This window comes from Ictidomys tridecemlineatus, chromosome 10 (assembly GCF_052094955.1).
Source record: "Ictidomys tridecemlineatus isolate mIctTri1 chromosome 10, mIctTri1.hap1, whole genome shotgun sequence".
Classification (NCBI taxonomy): domain Eukaryota; kingdom Metazoa; phylum Chordata; class Mammalia; order Rodentia; family Sciuridae; genus Ictidomys; species Ictidomys tridecemlineatus.
Genome location: NC_135486.1, coordinates 29,371,201 through 29,394,734, shown reverse-complemented (window position 1 = coordinate 29,394,734; position 23,534 = coordinate 29,371,201). Strand labels below are relative to the sequence as shown.

Sequence of the window (23,534 nt, the reverse complement as noted above, 5' to 3'; positions counted from 1 at the left end):
CATGACGCTAAGTGAAATAAGCAAACTCAGAAACTCAAAGGTAGAATGTTTTTTCTTAGATGTAAAGACGAGAGTAAAATAAAGGAAGGGAGAGGGAAGGATAAGATAACATAAAAAAAAATCAAATATAAATTAAAGCGAAAAGAAGTCTTGTAGAATAGAGGAAAGAGAATGGGAGAGGGGAGAGAAGAGTGGAGGTAAAAGAATGAGAGAAAGGGGGAATCATGAACCAAAATCAATTTCCATGCATATATGAATTTGTTAGGATGAACCCAACTATTATATATAACTGTAAAGCTCAAATAAAAATAAATAAATAAGTTAAAAAAGGAGATATATTATTCTATAGTTGGTATGAGAACAGAAAATTTAACACATACCAAAGCAGGTCAGTATAAGGGAGCAAAAAGCATGAACCTTAAAAATAAAGTCAGGAACACTCACTGATCAGCAAATATTTCTTAGACTAACCTATAGGAGGATTATGACACTTTTATTCCAGATGTTATCACAGGACCAAGTGGTCTGCTATACCCAAGTGGTTGGTGAATGTGACAGCTCTGGTGAAGAAATTCAAAATACTTCTTTCATAAGATAGAAAATCTTAATAATATGACATCCTTTAAACAACTGACCACACAAAGTGTTATTTTATTTGGATTTCCCTGGTTAAATATGTGAAAAAAATATAGAGGCAAATGAAAAAGTATGAGCACTAGAATGTAAGTATCATCATAACGATAGTTGTTAGGTGCTGTCAGTCCAAATTTTTAGGAAAAAACACAATGGAGCAGTTGGGAGTTCTCTTCAATCCCTTCAGATATGCATAATAAGTATCTGGTTTATATTTTGTCATTAACATTTAGTGAATTTAATAATCACATTATTCAATGGAGAACTGTTTTAAAGACAATGGTAAATGGAAATATTAAGCTGTCTTGCAAACTTAATGTACACAAGAAATAGTTCAGCCCAAACGTCTATTGAAATGCAAAGCTCAAATTAATGGAAGATATTACTATTTACTAATCAGATCCATCGACTTTATCCAGACTACATTTAACTTCAGAAGGCAAGTTAAGAATGTTTAAATATGGCTATTGTGTCTAGACACATACAACAATCACAAAGTAGTAGCTGAATGAATATAGTAAACAGTAAATAGTTTTAAAGCAGGGGTTCTAAATATGACTGATCATCAAAAAAAAAAAAATCACAAATTCCCTGGCCTCAAACTTCAGAGACTGATTAAATCCCTTTTGAGAAGCCAAAGAACAGCATACTAATAGGCACCATTGCCTTTAAGAGTGCCTCACATTCTCAAGAGATTAACCTTTCTATAGCACATTTCCAATCCTACTGCTCTACAATCAAAAGCCTTCAGTGACTTCCTTCCTGTATCTAAGAAACAAGTTCCAAGTATTTATGTAATATTCAAGTTCAAGATCTTAAAATAATCACTCTTTCCAGGTCTTATTTTTTATTACTCTTTGTAAATCTTATGGTCTGGCAACATAGTTTACTATGGTTAGGACTATACAACCAAAATGCCAGGTTCAATCCTGACTATAACATACTATGTGATCTTTGGCAAATTCCTAATTTCTCTGTGCATCAATACTCTTATCTGTAAAATGAGGGAACAATAACAGTACAAAACAATTCGTGCCCTAAAAATAATATAACTTGTATAAAAAATTAGGTTAGGGGTTATAAAATTTGTCAGAATCAAAATGAAATGCCATTTTTCTAAAAAGAAAAATTATTAAACTATAGTTCTGTTCATTTTTTCAACTTTTGTATTATCTACCTGGATCCTAAATTATTCTAATTTAATGTCTAGCTACAACTCTCCAACTAAGAACAGAAACTACTTTTTCCAAAGCTCTATAAGCTGAAACTGTACATCATGATGTAGGACCTTACAAACAAAGTATTAAAGCCCAGATGGGTTCAATGATGAATTCCAGTAAACATTTAAGAAATAAATCGTACCAATTCTCTCTACAATCTCTTTCACAGGCTGAAAGCAGAGGGAATATTTTCTAACTCATTCTATGAGGCTAGCAATACCCTAATATCAAAACCAGAGAAGGACATTAATAGAAAAGAAATGTACAGCTCATTATCTCTTATAAACATAGATGTAAAAAGCCTCAGCAAACAACAAAAAAGTTAGCAAAACGAATTTAACAATACACCAAGACCAAGTGGAATTTTTCCCCAATATATAAGATTAACTCAGTATTTGAAAATCAATTAATGTAATCTATCACATGGACTAAAAAAAAAAAATCACATGATCATATCAGCATATAGAGAAAAAGCATTTGACAAAATCCAATACCCATTCATAACAAAAACTCTTAGAAAACTAAGAATAGAGGGGAACCTTCTCAACTTGATAAAGCATATCTACAAAAATCTTACAAATAAGATCATATTTAACAGTGAAAAATTAGAAGCTTTTGCAGTAAGATCAGGAATAAGGTAAGGAGGTCACCTTTTACCACACCTTTTCAACATCATACTAGATAGAAGTCCAGCCAATTCAATAAGAAAGGAAAAGGAAATTAAAGGTATACAAAGGAAGGAAGAAACAAAACTGTGTTTGTCATAAATATGATCATCTCTGTAGAAAATCTGAAATAATGAATAAGAATAATAATAATAAAAACAACTCCTGGAATTAATGTGATTATAGCAAGGTTGCAAGATAGAGTTAACACACAAGTCAATCACATTTCTATATACTACCAATGAACTCCTGAAAATTTGAAAGATACCAATATAAATCTAACAAAATAGGCACAAGATGTATGTGAGAAAAACTACATTATCATTCTGATAAACAAAATGAAAGAAGAATTGAGTAAATGGAGAAATTCTATGCCCACGGATATGGATTTAATACTGTCAAAAGAGTTCAGTTCTTTCCAACTAGATCTACATATTCAAATGTAACCCCAGTCAAATTCCAAAAAATTGTTTTGTGAATATTGACAAATATATCTAAGCTTATACAGAAAGGCAAAAGACTCAGAATTGCAAACACAATGGGCAAAGAGAAGAATACACTTGGGAGAACTGGCCACCTGACTTCAAAACTCATTATAAAACGACCGTAATCAAGGCAGTGTAGTAGTGGCAAAAGAATGGACCAACAGATCGATCAGTGTAAAGAGCCAAGAAATAGACTCACATAAATATTTTTAACAAATGATATTTGACAAAAGAATAAAGGCAATAGAATGAGAGCGAAGACAGTTTTTCAATAATGGTGCTGAAACAATTAAACATCTACATGTAAACAAACAAAACAAAACAAAAAAGCATAAACACAAACCTTATGCCATTCACAAAAACTAATTCAAAATTGATCACAGACCTTATACTTAATTATAATAATTTATTTTCATATTTTCCCTAACATTATATCAATTAATACTTTTAGGGAATTAATGGAATTACTAATGAGCCATCAAAGATATGAACGCAGGAAAAAAACCCAATGACCATCAAAATCATAAAACATGGGATTTATGAAAATCCCACTAAAGTAGACGATTATATCTAACAAATCAAGGTTTAATTGTAGAACATGTATTTTCTAAATGTCCTACCCATAGTGACCTGGGAAAATTTTATTTTTATGATAGTTTATATATGGCAGCCCAGACTTATCCACCACCACTCAACATAATTGCTGCTACTTTATGCCAACAATGTAAAATGATTACTATGTTCTTTCATTTGCAAACCAATATGACATTCCTAGCATTTTTTAACCAGTCACATATGTTATACTCCCAAGTATGTTTGTGTTTTACAGCTTTTCAGATTTGAAAGTTTTCCAGGCATACTTTGGTCCTATGCCAAAAGCTGTGCTTCAAATCTCAAAATCAAAAACAAGTTACATAAAATACACTGATATATATTTTATCATATAAAAATAACCGTCAGTAAAAGCTCCAGTTAACATTCAAAAAATTGCCTGAAAGTAGTCTGTCAGCAAATTTCTTTCACCTGGGTGTGTATGGAAAATGTGCCTGACAGCACTAACTTTATTAGAAGAAAAAGAAACAGAACCACTAAGCTTATGACATAATCACTGCTGTTCCCGAATTTGCCTCTACCACCCAGTTAGGCTTCATTTCCCAAACACTGTATAAAAAAAGAACACTGAAGGTCATAATATTCCCCATGGTAACTAGCCATACCAGCTTTTTATAAACTACACAATTTTCAGTTGAAAAATAGCAGTGAGGTTCACAAGAGTTTAACACAGTCATGGCAGATACTTAAACAACATACAAGAAGTAGAAACAGTTGTCCATCAACCTACCAAATGTCTACTAGTCACACATGTCTTTCAACATCACTGCTTGTTGGTAAGCATTGCCCATATTAGCATTCAGTGGGGTGGAGCTAAGAAACCAAACTTTACCCAGGCCATCACCTCATAGCCTCTGCAGACACTGGCCAGACCCCATAGCTATCAGAAAAAGTAAAGAATGTGGGAGTTACTTCACTAAGGAGCTGGCAGGAAAACACATGCTTACTTGAAAAGAATTTGAATCTATAAACCAGTGTGCTATACTGGATGTTGTTAGCCACAGAGCAGTTAGATTTTTATTCCCTCAAGTTAAGCAAAAATTGACCTGGTTTGGAAATGGTAGGAGACCCTCAATGTTACACAAAATTACATAGAAGAAGATGTGAGGGGAAAGGGGGTGGAAACAAGGGAGAGAATTGAACAACAGCAGATGAGGTAGACAGGGATGATGGGTGGGGAGGGGAGGGGGGATAGTAGGGGATAGGAAAGGTAGCAGAAAACAACAGTCACTAATATGCCATTATGTAAAAATGTGAGGGTGTAACCAATGTGATTTTGCAATTTGTATGTGGGGTAAAAATGGGAGTTCATAACCCAATTGAGTCAAATGTATGAAAGATGATATATCATGAGCTTTGTAATGTTTTGAACAACCAATAAAAAAATATTTTAAAAAAATTGACCTGGTGACATAATTTTCAAGAAATGCTTCTACCTACAGTAAAACTATCAAATCTCCATTCTGGTTAATGCTAAGGTGAAGATATATGTAAAGGGATTAAAAAAAAAAAAAAAAGGACTAATTTTTAACCCTCTCAGCTGGTAACACCTTACTAGTACCAACTTTTAAAATAACTGCCAAGTACTGCTTACATGAAACATCACCTCTATAATTTTGGTAGGCCACTTTATTTATTATTTTTTTCATTATCATTTCTTAATTGTAGATGGACACAATATCTTTACTTATTTATTTTTTTATGTGGTGCTGAGAACTGAACCCAGTGCCTCATACATGCTAGGCGAGCGCTCTACCACTGAACCACAACCCCAGCCTCGGTAGGCCACTTTATATACAAGTCTTTTAAAACACTAATTTGTAATGAATAATTAACTGTTGACATTTTTAAACCTACATTTTAATTGTAGACATTAATAACTCAATAAATACTATTATCTTTCAATAATAATGCCATTTAACAAAATAAAGACTGAAAATATTAGTTTTGATAAAACATCAAACTATCCAAAGAATTTCTGAACCTGTGTCATCTGTGTGCAAGGCAAGCACTCTACCAACTGAGCTAATATCCCCAGTCACCCACATCATTTAAATTTTTATAAAAGTAGAAATTTCTGTTTTTATTTCAAAACTATGAAAAATATGAGATTATCTTAAAATATCATTTTTCATGGTCTCCCTCAAAAGTTCCTATATTAATGCAGGAATATTCAGAGATGAATGATTAAATTATGAGAGCGGTAGCCAAATCAGTTCATTCTAATCTGAATGAACTATCTGGGTAATAACTGTAGACAGGTGGGAAGGACATGACTAGAGGAGGTGAGTCTCTGGGGCTGTGCACTGGAAGGGTTCATCTTCCCCAAGACCCATTCCCTTCCCCTTTCTCTGCTTCCTGGCCATATAGAGTAGAGGAATAGTACTCCTTTACCACAACCTTCTGCCATGATATTCTGCCTCACCTTCAGCCTGAAGTAATGGACTTGGCCAACCATGGAATGAACTTCTGAAACCATGACAAAAAATAAACTTCCTCCTCTAAGTTATTCTTGTCAGGTATTTTGATCACAGCAACAGAAGCTGGGCAACACAATGTTTTATATCATTAAACAGTCAGCTAAAATATTTTCCTAATCTGAGATACAAGACCCCCAAAATGATTAACTATCAAAATGATGGGGGAGGATCAAAGCAAGCATGGTGGCACATGCTTGTAATCCCAGTGGCATAAGAGGCTGAGGCAGGAAGATCACAAGTTCCAGGCCAGCCTCAGTTACTTAGTGAGATGGTGTCTCACAATGAAAAATAAAAAATAGCTCAGTGGTAGAGCACTCCCAGGTTAAGTCTCTAGTGCCACCAGAAAATAAATAAATATACCGATGTTTAGGACCTCCTAAACATACAGAACAAGAAGATCATGACACTACTCAAGAGTTGTTCGATTCTTTATCTTAAAACTAGAGCTGTTCTCCATAGTATTTTCTGTGTATTACTCAAATATCCATGCCTCTAACAATTCTATTGCTTGCCCTCTCTTTTTACCCTAAACATGCCCTCCCTGGGCATCTCAATTTCCATAGTTTCAATAACCACTACCACTCTGCAGATTCCCAAATCCATTTCCAGTCCATTCCTCACTGAGCATCTATGTCTGCTGGCATCTCTTGTCCCAAACTGAATGTCTCACCCTTACACGGTACCACGGTCATTTCTCCTACTTCAATTCCTCTTCTCCTCTTTTTCCTATTTCAGTAAAGGTCACTAAAATATACAGTCTGCTTAGTCTAGGTTATATTGTCTAATTATTTCTTTCAAAACGGAACTCTGATCATGTCATTGTTGTGATTAAAAACCCTTTATTGGGGCTGGGTTGTGGCTCATTGCCTGCCTAGCATGAGCAAGGCCCTGGGTTTGATCCTCAGCATCACATAAAAATAAATAAAGGTATGGTGTCCAACTACAACTAAAAAAATAGATATTAAAAAAAAAACCCTTTAGTGTGGGGAGGTCCTTAAACATCCATCAATAAAGGATTAGGCAAATATAAAATATGACATTTTCATACCACAAAATGTTGTGCAGTCTCAAAGTATGATATGAATTTATGCTCATTAATATAAAAAGTTGGTTATGAAATATTTCCAGGTACCTTCCCCACACTTTAGTCCATTGTTTCCCATGGCTTCTCCAGCCCTAACTCTACCTCATGACTGCTGAATTTCAAATTCCTTCAATGATTTGCTCAGATTTTGGAGGCAAAATAGCTGACCTCATTCATCATCTTGTGCCTGGCACCATGGCAGAAGCCATAGATTACCAGCTATTCTTTGGATTTTATGTTCTTGCTTTTGGCCAAATGTAATGAAACCCCAATTAACTTTTATGATTAAAAGATTTCTAAATCCAATGTAATGCAACTGTATGATAAAAGAATTTGAGCAACAACCTAAAATCTAATATAACTAGATTTAGTTTCTAGTCATTCTTGGTATTAATGGATCTATTTATATCTCAAACATGTTTCACTTTATGAAAACAAAGTGGTAAAAATTCAGGCGTTATGTATTAAACAATTAATTGTTAAATTTTTTAATTTACTTATTTTTGCAACCAGAAGAAACTTTAAAAAAAAGTATCCTCTAGTGACTTCCTTGTATACTGAATCAAATGTGAACATCTTATCATGGCTTATGGGATTCTACTTGCTTTGGCTACATTCACCACCAACCTGAGTACCCTTTTTTTTTTTTTTTTCAGTTCCTGAAACATACTAAACTCACTCCTATATATCAGGGCTGTTTCTTCTGCCTAGAATGTTATTATCCTAGATAGTCACATGCTAGTTATAGTTATTAATATTTAGTTCTTGGTTCAAATGTCAATTCTCTAGACAGGTGCTACCTGATCACCTTTCATAAAAATAGCATGTTCCATTTTTTTTATAGCCTCTTCCTGGTTTATTTTCTTCATAGCATGTACCATTTTCTGAAATTATCATTAATTAATTGTTTACTAGTGATCTCACTGAATGAGTCAAGTACTTCTTATCATTAAATTTTTCATGGTAAATAAATGTGGTTCTAAAATTTCAAATTCCTGAAAATGTTCCCTCCAGGAAATCCTTAGCAAGACCTTTATCATCCACACATTTATTTATTTTCTGAAAATCTACCAATTTGGTGGCTTTGTATTTATTTCCTGTGTCAGTTATCTTTGTCTAACTGGCTCCTCATCATGATTCAGACCTCTGCTCAAATATATTGTTCTGTGTAAGGCTCCCCTTAACCACTCCCAACAAAAAACACATAATTCCTTCAGATCAATCAGTCATATTATTCTATTTTTATTTTTTCATAGTTCTCACCCTCTCTAAAGTTATTTTGTTACTTGTTTGTTTACCACAAACTAACATTTTCAGCTTAGGAAAACGATAATCAATACTCTCATAGAACATCAAAAGAACTTCCTGAAAAGAGAGGCCCTTGGGACAACTTTGTAACACCTCACTTTGTAATAAAGCTCACTGTAACAGTCTATTCAATCACACAAGACAGATTCAGAAAGAATCTGAACAAAGATTTATTTTTCCCAGTTACAGAAATGCAAGTGTCTGAATACAAAGCAAGCAAACAAATGGAAGTTTTTAAAGTTTATTTTAATGATCATTGATTTTATTAAATCGCCTTACTGACATTAATGAAAAACAATTTGCTAAACTACTAGTATCTGCTAAACTACAAAAATGAGTCAGTATCATGGGGGTGAGTGGGAGATCAAAATTCTCAATAGACTGGGGGTGTGCATGGCTATGACTTTCCTCTGCTCTACAGCATTGGATTGTAATTTTGCAAATTAGAAAAATATGCCCTTATACTAAACTATTAAAAACATCTCAATCTATGTTCCAATCCTGTGTGTGTGTGTGTGTAAGAGACAGACAGACGGAGGGACGGAGTCAGATACTTGAACTTAAAAAACACTGTTAATCCAGAACAAGACAGATCCCAAAACTAGAGATAAATTACCTTATATCGTACCATCTATTTAATTAGAAACCCACACTGAAAGTACAGTTATCCTTTTTCTCTCTTAAAAAATTAAAAGCGCAGCCAGGCACAGTGGTGCATGCCTGTAACCCCAGCAGCTCTGGAGGTTGAGGCAGGAGAATCGCAAGCCAGGCTCAGTTATGGCAAGACTCTAAGCAATTCAGTGAGATACTACCCCTAAATAAACACAAAATAGGGCTGGGGATGTGGCTCAGTGGTCAAATGCCCCTGTGTTCAATACCCAGTACTCAGATCAAACAAATAAAACAACAATTAATGAGGTAACTTGTAATATCTCAATACATGTATACATTGCAGAATTTCTAGTTAACATATAATGAATTCATTTTCAGTAATCATAAAAAATTATTACTGGCACAACAATGATAACAATTCAGCAGACTAACAATGAGGAGCAACACTAAGTCTTTCACTCCCATCTGATATATTTGAGAAAAAAGAAATTAGAGCTGGCAGATTACTTTGTAAATACCTTAGTTTTTGCTACTTTAAATGTTCTCTTATGAAAATGAGATTAAAAATAAAAAGAATATGAAACTTTCATTATTCAAAATTAAATCATCTATTTCATAAAGTATAGCAAATTCCCTCATATTTCAGAATCACTAGTTCTGAAAATGGGACAAATTAAAAAGAATATGCAACTCCATCCATTTACCTACAAATGCCATGAGAATATAATGTTAAGTGAAGTTAGCCAATCCCAAAACATCAAATGCTGAATGTTTTCTCTGATATAAGGAGGCTGATTCATAGTGAGGTTGGGAGGGGGAACATGGGAAGATTAGACGAATTCTAGATAGAGCAAAGGGAAGGGAAGGAAGAGAGGTAAAAAGGGGGGTAAAAAAGATGGTGGAATGAGATGGACATTACTTCATAGATCTCTACATGTATGAAGACACAAATGGTGTGAACAGACTTTTTATACAACCAGAGTTATGAAAAATTGTGCTCTAAATGTGTAATATGAATTGTAATGCATTCTGTCATATATAACAAATTAGAATAAAAAATTGTGGGGGGGGCTGGGATTGTGGCTCAGCAATAGAGCACTCACTTAGCACATGCGAGGCCCTGGGTTCAATCCTTAGTACCACATAAAAATAAATAAATAAAATAAAGGTATTGTGTCTTAACAACTAAAAAATAAATATTTTTAAAAAATTTTTTAAAAGGACATGCAATGGAAAACATGTTGTAATCAAGTCAAATAAGTTTTTAAACTGGGAAATAATATTAATATAAAAGTGATATTTTAGAAAACTTAAACTAGCAGATGTATACCACAGAGCTTAGAAAAATCTTAAGGAAGCAAGTTCACAAACTCTAGTCCCATAGTACTTTTTAAATGAAGTGATTTGTATATGAAAATACATTTTTTAAAAGAAAAACATCGGTATAGTTAAGTTTCTAGAACTAACACTGTAATTTTACCACTCTCCTCTAAAAAATAAAACAATTTATTTTTAAAACATGGGTTTATAATCCTTGTGGGTAATGTAAAAAAAGTCAACTTAGTTGGTGACAAGTCATATTTTTTCCCAAATAGAATAGAAAAAAAATCAAATTACAATAATAAGTACTTTTGTTTCTATGTGACTAGATAAACCAGGTGTGGATTTTGCAATAAAATGTATTCTTAAACAGGTCACAGTCAAAAGAATTTCAAGAAACAAGACCAGATGATTGTTAGGGTCTCTTTTGACTCTAAAATCATACTTCTATGTCCTCAAAGGGGAAAAAGATCAATGAGTAGATCTTCTTTAATGTTTAGTTATAGTTCTTTTCATGGCAAACAAAAGAAACCAACTCTGTTGAATTAGCTCTGTTAACTTAAGCAATAAGTGCGATTTATTGAGAAGATAATGAAGTAGTTCACATTAGCTAGGGAAGAGTTGAAACACCAAAGCCAGGAAGCACAGAAAGCAAGCAGCAGGAGTTCACAGGCTTTTCCCAAGGGCAATGCCTTCATAAAGTAGTAAGTGTGGTTCCAACCACCACCTATCACTGAGCTGTGATTCTCCCTCTGTTCACTTTGCAAAGTGAATCACTCTATTTTTGTAAAGCTGTATATTTTTATGTCACTGGTCATTAAATGAGACCTATTGTCTACATAAGAGTACCTTCCATAACAAAATAATTCCCTTATCTCTCTCCTATTACCATTCTTAGGATTCCTACCCTTCACCCTTCTGATCGTACTACCCTTCACTGCTATACATCCTCTCACTGTTTGATATCCTAACTTCACACTGATGGGTATAATCTACAAAGACAGGGAAACAAAGGTAGCACAATGTATTTATAGAACAAGCACTGACTTATAAATCAGAAATTTATCTGTGTTTTTGTCATTAACTATGATCTCTGTGATCATGAACTATCATTTTTTCCTTCTATACTTCTTCCAATAGGAACCAAATAAGTAACTATTAAATCCATCTATCCATAAAGTTTCCAACTTGTAAAAGCATATGATAATAATTGCTCTATTTGTCTTCTATGACTGTTACCAAATAATAATATTTTTAAACATTTTATAAGCTACTAATCACTACAGATACAGCAGGGGGAAGATATTTGTTTGTCGGTTCTTTTTCATTTCTCTGGAAGGTCATATGGTGTAGGGGGGACAATAATGGGCTCTGGGGTCCCCAAATACAAGTTCAAATCCTATGATCATCATTTACTACCTGTTTGGCTATAGGCAAGTTAGCTTACCTTGTGGGGTGAATTATAGGTCAGTTTTCTCACCTATAAGATAGCAATGCACATTAATAACTAAGCAATGCACATTAATAACTAACATCTGTAAGGTGTTAAATTTTCCTAACAATTTATCACCACAGTTCTGTACCTTCAGTCCTATCTTATTTCACACTTCATCTCTTTCAACCCCACATTCCCACTCACATTAATTCTTTCAAGATCATCTGAAGGGCCAAGATCATCTACTCTATCACTAACATCTAGCTCAGGGCCAATATCAGAGCTGATTAAGTATCTATTGAATATATGAATGTCCATAAATCTTCATGGTAAATACATAATGCAACAAACTAAAAAGACTGGATATTCCACCAAAATCATTTCAATCTCATTTCATTTCTCTGTACACACAATGACCCTTCACTTATATACAAATCAATCTTTTACAACTGTACTAAAATAAAAAGAGATAAACTTAGGATGACACTTAAGAGAGCAGCCTTTATCTTTCTCATTAAAAATAAGAGGCTTAGGGGTTGGGGCTGTAGCTTAGTGTAGAGCACCCGCCTAGCACGTGTGAGGCACTGGGTTCAATCCTCAGCACCACATAAAAATAAATAAAAGACATTGTGTCCAAGTACAACTAAAAATATATTTAAAAAAAAATAAGAGGTTTGGGCTAGGGATGTGGCTCAGGCGGTAGCGTGCTCACCTGGCATGTGCGAGGCGCTGGGTTTGATCCTCAGCACCACATAAAAATTTTAAAAAATAAAGATGTGTCCACCAAAAACTAAAAGAAAATTCTCTCTCTCTCTCTCTCTCTCTCTCTCTCTCTCTCTCTCTCTCTCTCTCTCTCTCAAAAAATAAAATAAAAATAAACAAAAATAACAGGTTTAAGAATATCAGCTCTAAAAAGCCAGGCACAGTGGCACACACCTGTAATCCCAGCAATTTGGGAGGCTGAGGCAGGAGAATCCCAAATTCAAAGCCAGCCTCAGCAGATTAGTGAGGCATTTAACAACTCAGCAAGACCCTGTCTCTATAAAATATTTTAAAAGGGTTGGGGATGTGGCTCAATGGTTAAGCACTCCTGTTTTCAATCAAAAATAAATTTAAAAAAGAATATCAGCTCAATTTGGTGATGAAAATGTTATGTATTTTGGTATCCAACACTATAGCTACTAGCCACAGATAGCTAATAAGCACTTGAAATGTGCTAATGCGACTGAGGAAATGAATTTTTAAATTTTGTTTAATGAATTTAATTTTAAATATCCACAAGGCTTGGTAGCTACTGTATAGGACGGTGCAGTCACAGAACATTGGCCTTTCCTCTTGTGTTTCAGATTTAATTCAGTTTGTACTAATACAGAAACCAGAATATCCAAGCTGACGATAATTCTAAAATTCATTAAATGTATACACATTGAGAATATATTATTAGATATTACTGTCTGACTGGTTAAGGTTTTCCAAGAGCTAGTTTCAAATAAATTTATATTCTTTTAGCATACCACACACACACAAAAAATCACCTCAAGTCAGGTGTAGTATTGCACACCGGTATTCCAGGGACTCTGAGGCAGGAGAATGGCAAGTTTGAGGCCACCCACAGCAACTTTGTAAGGCCCTAAGCAACTTAGCAAGGCCCTGTCTCAAATAAAAAGGGTTGGGGATATTGCTCAGTCATAAAGCACCCCGGGTTCAATCCCCTGTACCAATAAGAAAGTCATCAGGTCAAGATAAGGAAAAAGAAAAAAAAAAGGGGAGGGAGGATATTAGCTCAATATTTTAAATCTATAAAGCTGTTTCATTACTCGTTTTGTTTCTTACCTCCAAATAAAATAAGTAAAATAATCAGGGATCCAAAGTATCAAAAGCAACAGAGGGAGCTGGTGTTGTAGCTCAGTGATAGAGAACTTGCCTAGCACGTATGAGGCACTAGGTTTGATTCTCAGCACCATATATAAATAAATAAAATAAAAGTCCATTAACAACTTAAAAAAAAAACATTAAAAAAAAAAAAGCAACAGAGGACAGGTGGTGAACATCCAGACTCTAAGAATTCCAGAGAGTAAAAACCAAAGAGCTTGTTCTTCCTAGTTTCTAGTGGTTAACTACTAATTAATTAATTAGAGTTGGCATAAGCAATAAAATAGATTTTTGTCAGCCTATTCTAGGATCCCTTCTTCATCTCCCCACTCTAATGAGTCAAAAAGTCATCTCTATCCTACCTACCTACCTTAAAAATGCCTTTCCCACCCACTTCTACATCTCTCCAGCCACTACCTTAACTCAGGCCCTAGGCTATTTCATCAGCCTCCTGAGCAGTAATACCAGAGTAACTCTCTGGAACACCAGTCTAATGACAACCTCTGTAGGGTTTAAACCCTATACCATGCAGCAGTTCCCTATCACTTCCAGGATAACATACACCTCTGTCATAGCATAAAAGATCATAGAGGCCCTATCTCCATCTACCATGTGATCTCACTCTCTCTGAGAGCAGTATGCAACTCATCTAAAGCTACAACTAAAGCCCTCGCTTTTCCTTGTGTGTCATGCTCCCATGCTCCTCTTAAGATTCCCTTTTACTTCCATATACAATATCTTACAGCACAGCCTTCCTTTCCCTACTTCAATTCCTTCACATCCTTCAAAACTTGTCAAGTGTAGGACTGAGCTGGGTGCAGTGGCTCACACCTGTAACCCAGCAACTCAGAAGGCGAAAGCAGGAGGATTCCAAGTTCAAGGTCAGCCTCATCCAACTTAGTGAGGCACTGTCTCTGTTTGGTGTGTGAGACTCCCCCTTCTCAGAGAACATCATGGAATCCCTTAAGCCTCTCCCTCCTCTCCAAAGGGCCCCAAGCCAAGAGTGCCAAATTCAAAGGTTTCCTCCACCAATTCCCACAGGACACAGTGTCCACTCGCTGTACCTGAGTTACCCTGGCAATTAGCACCCAACATGTCCCCTATGCAACCCTTCTTAAGCCGAAGCTTATAAGCACACGCTGTCTTCTCTCTTCTCTCTCTCTGCCCTCCTCTTCTTCTCTGCTCTCTTCCTCTTTGTCCTCTTCCTCTTCTTTCTCTTTCTCTCTGCCCTCCTCTCTCCTCTCTCTGACTCTCCTTTTCTTCTCCTTCAGGCAGCCCCCCAATAAAATCCCTTGGTTGAATCTCCGTCTCGGTTGAGTCACTGGCCTTTCAGTCTCAAAATAAAAAACAACAAGGAAAAAGGCACAGTGGCACACGCTTGTAATCCCAGAGACTCCAGAGGCTGAGGCAGGAGAATGGCAAGTTCAAAGCCAGTCTCAGCAAAAGTGAGGCACTAAGTAACTCAGGGAGACGCTGTCTCTAAGTACAAAATAGGGATGTGGCTCAGTAGTTAAGTACTCTGGATTCAATCCCTGGTTGATGTTAGATAGATGGAAGTAGCTGAGGAACAAAGCACCAAGTAACCCGTGTGCACGAAAGAAACACTAATCAGGTGCTGATGGAACTGCCTATCAATCAGCAGGGTCTACTGGACAATCCTGGATCTTAGCCAGCACCCCACCACCACCAAAGCCAACAGGACAAGGGAGTCTTAAAAACCCCTTTTCCTGACCCAAGCCCTCCCTTCCCGCCCTAAGACAAATAAAAATTCCAGTCCGGTTGAGCCCTGATAGCTTGTCCTCAGACCCACCCTGTTGGTCTGAGGGTCTCCCCCAGGAGTGAAACCTCAATAAAGCCTCCTTCAGCAGCCTTTTAAAATCTGCCTCCTTTTGGTCGCTGCTGCCTAACCTTATAGTTACCCCTGTCCGCCCCACCAAAAAGAGCAGGACTGACTTTGGTGCTTCCATATTCCTAAATAAAATCTGATGAATTTTTACAATCCTCACTAGAAATTAAGACTTTGGAAGGGCTGGGGATATAGCTCAGTAGGTAGAGTGCTTGTCTTGCATGCACAAGGCCCTGGGTTCAATCCCCAGCACCACACACACACACACACACAAAAAAAAGACGCTGGAGAACATGAACTTTATAAAATCACAGGAAACAGTACAAAGGACATTACAGAAGATCCTTAAATAAGCCAAATTAATAAATGGTCTGACTGAATTCAGTTTTATAATATAAAAAGTTTCTGTGATAAAATAAGCACCATTTAACTTGACAATAAACTTAAGAGTTCCAAATAAATGATTACAAATAAACAGTGACTCTAACATAATAAACATGGTTGTAAGATATCAAAAGTTAATCTGAATTTGTACAGAGGTATGCTACTAAAAAATAAGGGATGGGACTGTGGCTGTAGCTCAGTGGTTAAGCACTTGTCTAGCATATGTGAGGTACTGAGTTCAATCCTCAGCACCACATAAAAATAAACTAAAGGTATTGTGTCCATCTACAACTAAAATTTTTTAAAAAAAGAAAGAAAGAAAAGAAAAAGAAATAATGGAATCCAAGTAGGCTTATGATGAGTGGAAAACAGACAAGTAAGCTCCAGTACTGCACGTAAAGAAAAAACCACGTTTAACAACAGCTGTGAGAATTTAAAATAAATTTTCAAAGACAAATTCTGCTCATAAATTTTAAAAGCAAGAACTCTTATACAAGAATAACAAGAAATTAATCTCTCAACTCTACTGTAATACTACATTTCTTTAATCCTTATTCTCTACAGTAAAATTTTTAATCAGGAAGAAGATTTTTTTTGGGGGGGGGGTCTCTACATGAGTAAATTATACTGGGTTCCAACAGATGGTGGAACCATGGAAATCCATAAGAACAGCTGCCAAACAGTACCAATAATGTAGAGAGGTAGAAGTAAAGAAAGGAGGGAAGGGAAAGAAAGGGAAGAGAAGGGACAGAAAAAAATAAAAGAAGGGGTAGGGAAGAAGGAAGGGCAAAATGGCAGAAAGAAAGGAAGAAAAGGACAAGTGTTTTTAAGATTATCTTTGTTCTCAATATCTTTCCTATGCTCAGCAAAAATAATGCTAACTAGAGGATCACCTTGTACATTTTTAATCATCACAAAACTCAAGTCTATCCAGGCTCTACCTACTGTCTCACCCTCTCTGCTTCACCCTTTATACCTTCATCCTACTTACCATCCTACTGAAACACTACAGTCACTTCCATGTAAATGAAATCAACATAACCTTTAAAATAGGAATAACAGTAAATTGTTTTGCAAAGAAGACTGGGCAAAGTACCCAGAATGCAAACAAACCATCAGGCAGATTTCCAGGTAGCACAACATTTCTATTTCCTTCTACCTCATCACTTTCTACCCACCTATTCCTACCTACCTAGGCAAAGGCAAAAATACAATTTCATGGTTAAAAACATAGGACTTATAGTTAAAACAGAATTTTGCCTTCATTACTTACTGTATTTGCTCTGTAACCTTAGTTATGTTCTCAAAGTTTCAGTTTTTTTCCATCAACGGAATAGAAACAATACTTTCCTCTTAAATTTGTTCTAAGAATTAAACTATATGAGATAGTGCATAAAGTGCAAGAACATTGCCTAGCATATGGAACACTAAATAAAAAGAGCTTACCAAATAGTCTGATAAGTAGAAAGGTAAACAAATATATGCAAATCATACAGATCTAAGAATTAGTAGGATGGTCATAATTTAAGCTGACAGTAAATTAGTTCACAAAGTATTTTTGCAAAGTTTTGTTTTATATAGGCAGGGCAAAAAACAAAACTAATAACCGGGGCAGAGGAGAGAAACAAAGAATAGTGTGATAATTTATTCCATGATCCTGTAACCCACAAAAAAGTTAAAAATCCTTAGTTGGAACCCAAAGTCTTTTTATAATCTAACTTGAAATATTTTTTTAGCCTCATCTCACATTTATACATATATTGCAGCATTTGATTTCATTTGCTACAAGCCTACAAGCCTCTCAATTTTCACATCATTCTGGGTTCCAGTATTTACTCTGATGATTTGATAGATAACATGATTTGGGCCAAAACATACTTTTGGTTGAAAAATGTTCATTTGTGATTTTAACGGACACCACTTTTTGCTTTGGTTACTTCTTAGTCATATATTTAACGCTCATTAAAGCATACATTCCTGTTAATTCTCACAAACTGTAGAGTCATCCCTTTATATCCTGGGGGGCTGTTTTAGGACCTCTCATGGATACTAAAATCTTGGGGTTCAAGTCCCTCATATAAAATGGTGTAGTATTTGCATGTAACACATAACCTCCTTAATTTAAATCTTCTCTAGGTCATTTACACCTTATATAACATAAATGATACACATAGTTGTATTGTTTAGAAAATAACAACAAGAAAAAAGTCTGTACATATTCAGTACAGACCCAATTTTTACCCCCTAATGATTCCTGGTTGGTTCAACCTACTGATGTGGAACCTCTGAATGCCATGGGCTGACTATATATTTTTTATATTTGTTCTTTATTAACACATTTGTCATATTCATAGGCAGATTACAACTACAATTCTTTCTAGCAATCTCACAGATAATGTTTATGTGCTGAAATAAAATAATAAACATTGTCTTTAAAACATAAGGTCTTAAGATACTTTTTCCAGTTATATAAATATAGAACACATTTTAAAAGTTATAGTTCTCTAAATCAATTGTTGTCCAAAATAGTTTAAAGCCGTACTCTCAAAATCTCTTTAAAAAGCAATGTAATGGGGGCTGGGGATGTGGCTCAAGCGGTAGCGTGCTCGCCTGGCATGCGTGCGGCCTGGGTTCAATCCTCAGCACCACATACCAACAAAGATGTTGTGTCTGCCGAGAACTAAGAAATGAATAAAAAATTCTCTCTCTCTCTCTCTCTCTCTTAAAAAAAAAAGCAATGTAATGAAAATATATATTCTCCAACATGAATTCTCATTTAAAAAAAAATTCTCTCCATTCCCACTCCAAAGTTGATAATGAGATCTACTTATTATCAAATTTGCTTAAGTCTCTTTAGAGATGAATTACTAAAATGTACCACAGAAAAGATATATTAAAGCTTCAGAAAGCCATTTATGAGATCCCTGAATTCAATCATTTAAAGAATTCTTCAATGTTTGCTCATTTTCTATGTTTACTTAAAAGCTAATAGAAGGATACCCATTTATCTTTAAAAATATGACTCTCAGAAATATTTAATATACATACAAGGCACTTTAGATAAAAGTTTATTTCTATTTGAATTTAAGTTTCTTTCCTGTAAGTTTTTTAATATAAAAATGTTAATAATACAAAAAAGTTAAAAGAGGAAACACCAAATAAAAAAAAAACTTTCATCCCTCCAAGTCCATATTAATCCCACAAGAAACTAAATTTAATAATCTGGCATATATTCATCTAAAAAATCACTCTTAGGTGCAATACGTGGCACACACCTGTAATCCCAGCAACTTGGGAGACTTTGGCAAGAAGACTACAAGTTCCAGATCGGTCTAGGCAACCTAGTGAGGTCCTATCTCAAAATAAAAAGTAAAAAGGGCTGGGAATGTAGCTCAATGGTAAAACACCCCCAGGTTCAATCCCTGGTACCACAAAATAAATAAATAAATAATAAAAATCACTATCTTAAAATACATAATTTGACTTGGAATCTGTTTTCATTCTATTAAGGTGCCACACTTTATACTAAGACCGATCAAAAAGAAGTAGTACTAATGCTATTTTTTTAAAAAATAAGAATGATACTTTTGCTGCCACCATACATTTCCCACCCCAAAAAAAGCTGTGAAGCAGAATACAGAAATGAAACATGCCAAAATTACTAATTTAATTTATAGATAAAAAGTGGTAGGTGATAGTCAATATACTCAATGCAAATTAAAGAAACTATTTTCTATGATATTTTCCGAACAGCAAAAATTCTTAAAAAAAAAAAAAAGTTTCTTAAGGTACAAGCTTTGACTTGTAATCTGAAAAATTTTATCACATGGGTTTTAAGAAAGGGTAACATAGTATTACAATATCAACCAAAATGTCAGAGCAATAGCAAAACTTTAAATTGTAACTGAAATTGAAAGTATACAATTAAAATACAGGTCAGCAAATGTTTCGTTGCAAAATGTTAAAATGAGCTTGCCAGGTATCATGTTTTCAAGTTCTAACAACCCAAAGTAAAGGTTAGAACCAGAAAAATAGGGAAATAATTTTCTGTATCGTTTAAATAACATCCTTTAAACATTATTTAAATATATTTAAAGTTATTAGCATTATCGGTACAGTGTGAAAGAAATAAGTAATGCAATTAGTAGTCTACCAAACCCATTATCTCTAAATTAATTCTGCACATATCTTCATACTTCACACACAGAAACTACACTAGAAAAAAAATGTAAAAGTATGTTGTTTCATTCTTATTCTAAAATAGATAACCTAATTTAAAGATAACTAGGTTATAAAATGCTTATCTACTTGTACCTGAAAAAGCAACTACTACTGCTCAAAGTCATTACTATTCACTTGGCCAAGAAGTGGAAGTAATTGGTGGGAGCATTCAACTAGTGGAGTGATTCTGGAGGAGCTAAATGTGACATCAGATGGTATGGTATTCAACACCTTAGTTGAATTTTGTTTGCCTCTGGTACTGGCAAACAAATACATATAGATAAAGTAGGTATACAAAAGTCAGAGAGTAACTATAGTTGAATTTGCAGTCATCAAAGAAAGTTGAAAATGTCATATCTGACAACAAATAGATCAACATTCTCAGTTATCTTAACTGATTCTATTATAAACCCATAACTAATTTCCATTAACTAAATTATTAATGAAGTTCCTCTGGTACATTCCATTCCTCATAAGTATTAAAATAAGTTTAAAATAAGAAAAAACAGGCAGAAAGCAAAGTAGGTCATCACCTCATTTAGTACTAAATTTGGTAAACTAATATTTGTTCACCATCTTAAATTTCACAATTTTGTAATACAGTCTTCTATGTACACCCTTACCCCTTTTCTCAAGCAAGACTAGTACTCTCACAAAAGATAATATGATTTAATCAAATTGCAAAACCACTTTCTAACAGCATTATTGATAATAATTGCGTTTTGTGAAACCTAAGCTAAAGTAGTTACAATGGTCTAAATAACATACAATAAACTTAAACATTTGGATTAATGTCGTCAGAGACTATCCATGACAAAAGTTCCTGCATGCTGGTCCCAGGCCCGTTTAGAATCCTTCTGCAAGTATTTTCTACCAGAATGAGTTAACAGTTATTAAATAAACTAAAATATCTAACATACAGAAATTTACCACTTATTCAAACACAAAAATGAACACTTAGAAATTTCAAACTCTTGCCTAATGAAAATAAAGTCAAGGATGCATTTTGCATCTCTTCTAGTTTGTGTTTATGATGGAAAAAATACTTTTTATATTAAATTAAAATTACTTTAAAGAAGCTGGAACTACACAATTTTTCCAGATATTAGATGGCACCGAACATTCCAAAATAGTTTGTTAAAATCTTCCTTTGCTTAGAAACAAGATTTACCAAAAAAAAAAAAAAAGGATAATTTTTAAACTCTAGGTAGAAATGATAATCAAAAGGCAAAACATACTTCCCACTGTTTTATAGTATCAATTCACATTCAATAGTATGTACTTCAAACTTTAAAATAATCTTGGGCATACAAAAACTCACCATCTGAATGGGTTTCTTGTGGAGATCTCGTTCAGTTACCAATTTTTCCTGGTCAGTGACATAAAGACCTTTCTGTGCTAAAGCCTGGATTACAGCATCATGGCCCAAAAGGGGTTTTGCAGCATCACTCTTGAGAATTAGACTTCCAGCACGACAATACAGTTCAGCTGACAGAAGCAAATTAACAACAGGTGGTTTGATGTGTTCCTGGTCATACTGATCTGTGTAAAATGGTTCTCGAAGTTCCTCTGGCACATTTTCTATAAGATTAAGGGGGGAAAAAAATCTCTTACAAGATTTTTATAAGAGAAACACAAAATTTATTTAATAATTATTATTCATCACAGATCTTAAGATTCCCTCTAAAATAATATCCCTTTAACTGAAAAAGTAATTATTTAGACTGTGGTACATCATCTAGAACAAAGAAAGAATTTCCTTTATAGAAGATACTGTTCTAAGAATATTCCAGAAACAGACTATTAAGCAAACAAGGAGAAGTTTTCTAAGTCTAGTGGCTCTGGGGAATGATTCTACATGTAGAGTCAAAAGCACAGAAGAAACTATGAGACTCCTAAAAACTAATTTCAGTGAATAACCACACATGCAAGCACATGCACCACAACAATACTTCAGGAGACTACTAGGCCTTGCTGCCTGAAAGGATAAAATCCTTTGCCTAAAGTTTTATAGCTACAGAATTGCAGAACAGAGACTATCTCTTATTCTGTCCCTCTACCTCAAGGCCTTAGGTCTCTCTCCCCCTTCTTGATTAGCCTGCTAAAGTTATTGAGGAAAAGTTGTAGGCATTATTTAGGAAAGATTCCCTGTTTAAAATCTGGTACTCAATACTGATGGTTATAAAAATCAGATAGAAGAAAGATTATTTAATAGGAATAAGGAAATGAAGTTTGAAGACAGTAGTAAAATCAGGAAGTAAGGATAGAAGAGATTGCTAAAGAAAAACAAAAAGGATCCAGAAATGAGCAGAGACAGAGGTCAAGATGGAAATCAAAGATGATCAAGAATGGTTTGCCAGGGAAACAGTGATAGCATGAATAGGAAAAAATACATAAAAATTTTTTAAAAATAAGAGGCAGAGTCAATTCTGAAAGCAAAACATACACTCAGTTTTAGACATCTTGAGTTTGAAATGACAGAAAAACTATCCAAGTGGAAATATCCAAAAGCAGCAGGATATATAGGACTCAAGAAAGAGGTCAGAGTGAATGTATTAATTTGGGATTCTGGAGACACCTAAAAATATCCTCATTTAATAATTGAAAACACTTTTCTTCCTTTGTAGCTGCACCACCCAGTAGTGAGCCTGCTTTTACTTCAACTACTTGACTCAATATTGTGAACTGAAGAATATATGCTGGGACTCACTTAAATTTTAGTATTAGAGGAACTACACAGAAGCTATTGAGTGGAACAATCATAAAAGGGAAATTATTTTAAGCTATTATAAAATGTATAAATAATGGATTTTATTTCCTATATTAATAAAAATCATTAATATAGATGAATCGATAGTTAAACAGTTGCAAAAAGAAAAGTCAGTGATTATTATCAGGATTATAAACTTTTCTATCATACCTATACACCCACCTAACATTTACTTACTCATTGCTTTCCTACCCATTTTTACACATGATCTTTATAACATTTTGGTGAAATGGGCAACAAATAATAATAAACAGATAAGTAACAGAAATATATACTTGTACTTACAAAGGACTTTCTACATGTGGGCACTGTCCTAAACATGAATTCCGACATTTAATCCTAAACAACCCTTTTACACCCCATTTGACAGATAAGAAACTCAAGAAAGGTTATCTTGCCCAAAAGTAAATGCAGAATTCTAGCTCTAAACCATCTAGCTAAACAGACTCAATAGCATGCAATATCATAAGGATAAAAGATGGAAGGTGGAAGGCGTAGAGCCCAGGGACTGTCTTCATTCTATCAAGGCATACCCACAAACTTAAGTTATAAAAGCACAAGTTTTTTAAAAGCCCTAAATACAAGGA

General features: G+C 34.5%; 1 protein-coding gene across 13 annotated transcripts in view; it reads right to left on the bottom strand.

Moving 5' to 3' along the window:
• Positions 1-23,534, bottom strand: part of Camsap2 (calmodulin regulated spectrin associated protein family member 2) — a 93,734-nt gene that overhangs the window by 47,764 nt on the left and 22,436 nt on the right. For 11 of the 13 annotated variants that reach the window (XM_078022547.1, XM_078022550.1, XM_078022551.1 and 8 more), the window contains one exon: positions 21,499-21,758. The exons of the other annotated variants lie outside the window; for them this stretch is intronic. In XM_078022547.1, the coding sequence (XP_077878673.1) occupies positions 21,499-21,758 (260 nt within the window). The remainder of the gene's footprint in view (positions 1-21,498; positions 21,759-23,534) is intronic. 13 annotated transcript variants of the gene reach the window in all.